We start from the raw sequence: 7,015 nt of genomic DNA, 5'->3' as shown, positions 1-7,015 counted from the left end.
AGCAGTGAAACCCATAGTTCTTAGCCTCATAGAAGAGAAGGGTGCACAGTTTTTTGTGTGTTTCTCTGTATTAGCATGTTGAATTAAATCAGCATGGTGAGCACATATTTCACACTTGCAAAATCTGCAGAATGCCTTTGATACGTTTCCCATCAGGACCGCAGCTACTTTCTGAGGTGTATGCGGACACATTTTTAGGCGCCCCCCTATTTTTCATACTAAAAATTCATCTGCACATTTTAACTTCCATACTGCAGTTTTTCTCTATTTCACATGTGTCAGACTCAAGGCCTTCTTCCGGCCCACGATGTAAATGATGATTTCATATAGCTATTATTAATAGCCCGCGGGTAAATGTGCTCCCACCACTTATACTACAAATTCCAGGCACTGCAACAGCTGCCGGCAGGCCAAGAAGTGCGCTAACCCGTTTTCCGTATTGCCGATTGATCGGTGATCAGCGGAGAAAACATCGGTCAGCGCTTTTTACACTGACATTTAAGCTGCCTGACTCCCCAAAAATGACCAAACGAAAAGTGGAAAACAGGGATTTTCCAAACAGGTGGGATGCAAAAGATCTGAACGCTGACATCGGAGGTAAACCATCTGTCTCTTTTCCTCACTTGCGCTGCGGGGAAAAGAGCGGATTGGTGGGACAGATATGGGAGAAGATGAAGAGCAGACCTGCACAGGTGAGCTGACAGAGCATCACTGCGTCACACAGCAGGAAACGCTGCGCAGCAAAGTCCTGAAGACAGAACGCGTCATAAACAGCGAAACACAGACAGGGAACTTTATAAGAGGTTTACGTCACAGCAGTTTCAGTCTTTCTGGAGTAAATAGCTTCTGAATTTGGTGACGTGCCTTATCACACAGGTGCGATGAGCTGCCTCAGGAAATCTGTCAGCTCATAGAAAGTGAAGGAAAAGGCACCAAACAATCGCACAAACCAAACCACAATAGTGTGATTACCACCAGATTGTAGTTATAGTGATCGTGCTGGTGGCTACAGCTGATGTAAGGAAAAAATAACAGCTGACATTATCTGTACAGGGAGTAAAACCACACAGACAACGGAGGCGTGGAAAAAAACTTGTCAGCGATGATCCACTACTGTTAAATCATGCCTGAAATTTTCATTTGATCTTCGTTTTTCTTCTTACTTCTCCTCATTCATGCCGGTTGTCATTTCGATTTCTGTAGCTGCAAAATCAAGTGCGCATGACCTTAGCGACATCAAACGTGCACATTGTGAACTTTCCCTGTGCTGTGGTAGATTGTAAATTGCAGTGAAATAATTCAGGAGCAAGCAGCGATCAAAGCAGCGATCTAGCCTGTGCGGAGTCCGCGGGGCTCCTGTTTGCTAAATGCAGTGACTGCAGAGCTCCGAAAGTTAAGGTGAAATCCTCAGCCCGACTAGAGGGCGTCTCAGACTGGCTCTGCGCCTTGCGATCAACCGCTAGAACACTACACACACACACACACACACACACACACACACACACACACACACACACACACACACACACACACACACACACAACGCACCATCCGCATCCTCTCAACATTTACTGTGTTCATGTGTGCAGATCACTTATTAATGGACTTATAAGGGGAGGGGAGGTGAAGGAGCGCCTAATCAGCGCCGCGCCTCTGTTATTGATCATGTCATATGCACAGCTGTTAAATACAGAAAATGCAACTAGAGAAGTATTTTCCCACATCGTTTTGGCGCCCCCCTCTTGTGCGGCGCCCCTATGCATTGCATATAGTGCATACCCCCTTTTTGCGCCACTGGGTGTATGGACACAATTTTAACACCCACCCACCCACCCACACACAACACACCCTCTCAAGGTTTACTCTGTTCATACCTGCAGATCTCACTTATTCATGGACTTATAAAATACAAGACTTCTTTAACAGGCTTTTTTTCCCCCCTCAATCACAATATAACATATATATATATATATATATATATATATATATATATATATATATATGTGTTGGCGCACCCCTCTTGTGAGGCGCCCCTATGCATTGCATATGGCGTCCACCCACTTTTTGCGCCACTCTCTCATCTGAGCTCGGATCCATTCTTTAAGTGTGCTCTCTTTCTCCCACTCTTTATTATATTTTTTCTATATTTTCCCCACTTACTGGAGTTCATTCTTACGCTGCCTCCTCACTCTGGGCTGTTATGAGTGGTTGTTTGGGTGTGCGCCCGGTCAACTTGTGCGGGAGCGATAAACAGGAAAAACTACCTACCACTCGTTTTTTGCTTTATTATGGGGCGCCGGGAAAGATAATCAAGGAGTTTCATACGGAAAGAAAGTGGAGCCCAAATAAGCAACTTCACGTTCAAAAACAAGCCCAAAAACCGCAACGCGCGACTCACGAGACCTGCAAGCGAATTTAGAAAAAAACAAAAACAAAAAAAAACAAGCCGCAAGTCGCTTATAATAAGGCAACACTAACCTGCTGCTGGCAGGTTACAAATTCTCTCTCTCTGACCCCTCCCCTCCTGCTGCACCAGAACCACCAGCACCTCGGGTCACGTGATGAGGCAGTCACGTGATTTCAGAAAACGGGGCGTCGTTTGTCCTTTGTCACGTGTCACGTGATATTCTGAAAACCGATGTTGGACACGCCCCCTTTGCTCGGGACTTTAGTGCGAGATGGAACGTAACTGCTGATGACGTCAACATTCCAGCTGCATCAAAGAACCCCAAGCCTTTAAATGGAAGTAACCAAGAGAAATTTTTAAGAAACGGGTTTTCAGGTTGGTCAGTGTGTGTGTGTGTGCGCTTGGGACACTCAGATATTTAGCATCAGATACAAATCCTTTGGAAACATCTGGAAATATCTCAATCTTTTTAAAGAGCCAAATATATCAGAATTTGAAGAAAATGTCTCAGCACCCAGAACAGAGAGATTACACTGACCCTCTTCACTGCAGTGGTCAGCCAAATGACCCAGAAGACACTGACGCCCTCATAAATGCATTTAATCGCCTTCAGAAAGAAAATCAAGACCTGCACAATATGATCAAACAAATGCAGGAGGAGAAGGACAGAAACATCAAGGACCAAAATGAGCAATCTGGAGAAATTTCCCAAGAGGACCAATCAGTTAAAGATCCGCAGCACCAAGCTAACCTGCAGATCATAAATGAAGGTTGGAGAATAATGCTAAGCAGAGCACAGAAGCAAATAACACACTTGATGCTTGAGCGAAAACATAACATCCAACAAATGCAGTCCAGGACCCAAGAAGTGGAAGAGCTACAGTACAACCTCCAAGACTTGAAGGAAAGATATGAGGAGAAGACATACAAGCTCCAAAACCTGGAAGCTAAACACAAGGAGACACTACGCAAGTTTCAAGACTTGCAAGAAATACATGATGAGACACTACACCAACTCCAACAAAAGGACACATTAGCTGAGGAGACGCAACACCAGCTTCAAGACTTGACAGGAAGATATGAAGAGATGCAAGACAAACTCAGAAGCTTGGAGGCCATACACAAAGACACACAACACAAGCTGGAGGAGAAGATCAGAGAGCTGCAGGCCCAAAATAAACACTCGGGAGAACTTTCCAAGCAGGACCAATCAGATCAGGAGATGCAATACAAGGCCAAGTTGCAGATCATAAATGAAGGTTGGGAAGGACTGCTTAAGAAATCGCAGCAGGAAGTTATACACTTGTTGGAAGAGAAGAAAGAGAAGAACAAAAAACTAAGAGAAATGACCCAAGAAATGGAAGAGCTGCAATACAACCTCCAAGACTTGGAAGAAGTACACAAAGAGACAAAATACAACCACCAAAAACTGCAACAAAAACACAATCAGACACTACACAAACTCCAAAAACTGGAAGCAGGAGCTGAAGAGACGCAATACCACCTTCTTGAAAGTGGCAAGAAAATTAAAAGTTTGCAGGTAAAACTTTATCAAACAGTGCAACAAAATATAGAAAAACGAAAAGAGAAGCAACAACAGGAAGCTGAACATAGAGAGATGGAGATCAACCTCAAAGACATGGAGACAAGATATGAGGAGGAGATATCCAAGCACCAACAACTGAAAGCAGCAGCTGAAGACACACAACACCAGCTTCTAAGTTTGCAGGTAAAATTTGATCAAACACTGCAACAAAATATAAAAATACGAAAAGAGAAGCAACAACAGGAAGCTGAACATAGAGAAATGGAGATCAAGCTCAAAGACATGGAGACAAGATATGAGGAGGAGATATCCAAGTGCCAACAATTGGGAGCAGCAGCTAAAGCCACACAGCACCAGCTTCTAGCAAGGAAGAAAGAAAAGGAAGCTCTGCAGGTAAAACTTCATGAAGCACTGCAAAGAAATGCAGAACTGCTCCAAGAGAAGGAAGAAAGGGAAGAACTGCAGAGAGAGATGCAACATGTTCTGCAAGTCTTTGAGAAGAAAAATACTGAACTCCAAGTATTATATGATGAACTCAAAGACAAAAATGTTGCAGTGGAGGAAGAGAAGCTAAATCTGGAGAAAATCTGCAATAAGACGAAGTGTAAGCTGCAAGAAATGATTGAAAAAACCCCAGAACTGCAAGGACTCTGTGACATACAGAGCAGAAACAATGAACTGCAGAAGGCACAACATGAGAAAATGCATGAAGACATGCAGTGTGCTCTTCGTGAAATGCAGAGGAGAAATGAGCAGTTACAAGACATGCATGCCAAACTAGAACAAAACAATAAAGACATGCACGAGGTAACGAAGGCACAGGAAGAGCAATGTAAAGAACTGAAGGAAAAGAATGCAGAAAATGAGAAAAAGTTGGAAGATCTTCAGAAAATATGCATAAAGCTTGACGAGGTGAATAAAGAAATTGTTTCTGACATGAAAAACCTCATCCTAGAAAACCAAGAATTACAGGAACGCTGCCGGAAAAAGAAGAGAAATGGTTGCTGGTTTAAGAGATTCTGCTGCTTCTCCAGCTCAACCTGAAGACCAAGAGCCTGCTCTTCCTCCACCCTTCATCCATCTCCTTCCTGTTCACCTCTCCCCTCTGCTCATTTCTTCAATTGGTCACAACATTCACCACCATGTCCTAAACATCACATTTATATACAACTAAATATGTCATTGAACTTATTAGTGGTAGGTTGAACACACGCCTCCCAACCGGTCACAGCAGATGGCTGCCCCTCCCTGAGCCTGGTTCTGCTCGAGGTTTCTTCCTTTTAAAAGGAAGTTGTTCCTCGCCACTGTCGCCAAGTGCTTGCTCACAGAGGATCTTCTGATTGTTGGGGGGCTCTTTAAACCAAACACTGATTCTCTGGCATCAAATATGAGACTCAGCAATATGTAAACACATGATTCCAGGAATCATGTGTTTACATATTGCTGAGTCTCATATTTGATTGTATATATAATTATGTGTTTGGTTTTGTATATATATATATATATATATATATATATATATATATATATATATATATATATATATATATATGCGCTTAATAAGACAATGATGTCTAAAAAAAACTAATAAAAGAAAAGAATCTAATTATCTGTATAAATGTTTTAATGTATACTGTAAAACAATTCATGTTTTATGGTAAAATACTGGCAGCTGTCACAATACAATTGTGTGATATATTACAGTATCTTATTGCAATAAGTAGAAAAAGCATTCCCCGCAGAAACTGCAATGTGATTGCTGAAGGCTGAAAGATTGGAGCTGAAATGCCTAAAAATGCTTGAAATGGCTGAAATTTAATTTGTTGAAAGAGCTTAAACAGTGTGGAGTTTGCATGTCCACTCCGCCTGCGCGCACAGCGTTCAGCTACGGCACAGGAGTCTCTCAGCAATTGGAGTGTTTGAATGGCTTCCGAGGGGTTATTTCCTTTTCATTTTTGGTATTATGTAGAGGAATTCGTTCCTCTTCTGCCTCATTTTCGTTTTATTTTGTTCGGTTCAAGATTTCAGTCTGCTTGGTCCCGTCGAAGATTCAACTGACATAAAGTCACACTTCAGACATATAGGACTGATTGAAAGATATGTAGGAATTTAATCCAGGCTTTTTTCCTTCTGCTGATGAAGTTTCATTAAAATCTGTGGATGCGAAAGTGGTTTTTGGAGCGCCGGAATTTAGGAGGTCTGAGCGGCTGGTTCATGGCCGCCGGAAGATCAATGAAAAATGCACGATTTCTGCCCAGTTAAACCAACACGCATTCATGAAATCTCCTATATATTGCATCATCATGCTGTAAAAACATCTTAAATTGACAATTATGATTTCATTTATAAATTTTAATGCATTATATGCTCAATGATAATCACTAAATATTTGGTTTAAAAATTGTACTGGCATGTCCTTACTAAAAACTAATTACATTCCAAATTTCATTTGATTCTGTTGGGAAATATGGAAGTTATGGCCATTTAGCTCTAGAGATCACAGACTTTCTTCAGTTAAGCAGTAAAACAGGAGAAAACTGCCTATTTTTTCTTAACTTAAAATGTCACAACTTCCTTATTTGTTAACCAATTTTAACACAGATGGTGTCATTTTGTTTGTATTTAAAGGCTTCATCCAGTGGTGTGAATTTTTAAGCCTGTCATGATCCTGGGCCGGTGGTCCAGTGTTTTGGTTTCTAATTGTGAAGTTCTGTTCTATTTCTAGTTTTGGTTATAGTTTAGTATTTGAATCTTAGTTTCTTTGTTTTCTGTTTTGGTTTCTCATGTTCTGTTTTCCCTATACTCCCGTGTGTGTGTAAGTCATGACCCTCTTGTATTTAGGTTCCCTTTGGTTTAGTTCTGTGTTTCTTAGTGTCTCTCCTTTGTCCCAGGTCTGGTTTAGTTGGTCATGTTCTCACTCCTTTTGTCAGTCTGTTAAGTCTGCATTGGTGTCTTTGTTTACTTCCTGTTTTTAGTTTGATAGTTTAGTACTCCCTGTGTGTCCTGTCTAGTTTTGCTTCCCTTGTTTATTAGGTAGATTCTGTTCACCTGTGCCCTGTGTT

The 7,015-nt window shown here is 41.6% G+C and overlaps 1 protein-coding gene across 1 annotated transcript; it reads left to right on the top strand.

The window, feature by feature from the left end:
* The first annotated feature begins 2,696 nt into the window (after positions 1-2,696).
* On the top strand, positions 2,697-5,330 carry LOC115794153 (putative leucine-rich repeat-containing protein DDB_G0290503). Its single transcript, XM_030749478.1, has one exon. It carries the CDS (start codon positions 2,910-2,912, stop codon positions 4,995-4,997), a length of 2,088 nt encoding a protein of 695 aa, XP_030605338.1. The 5' UTR covers positions 2,697-2,909; the 3' UTR covers positions 4,998-5,330.
* The last annotated feature ends 1,685 nt before the right edge of the window (positions 5,331-7,015 follow it).

The sequence above is a fragment of the Archocentrus centrarchus genome, chromosome 16, assembly GCF_007364275.1.
Source record: "Archocentrus centrarchus isolate MPI-CPG fArcCen1 chromosome 16, fArcCen1, whole genome shotgun sequence".
In the NCBI taxonomy this organism is placed as follows: Eukaryota; Metazoa; Chordata; class Actinopteri; order Cichliformes; family Cichlidae; genus Archocentrus; species Archocentrus centrarchus.
The sequence above is the reverse complement of the archived record's forward strand: the minus strand, read 5'-3'. Positions and strand labels throughout refer to the sequence as shown.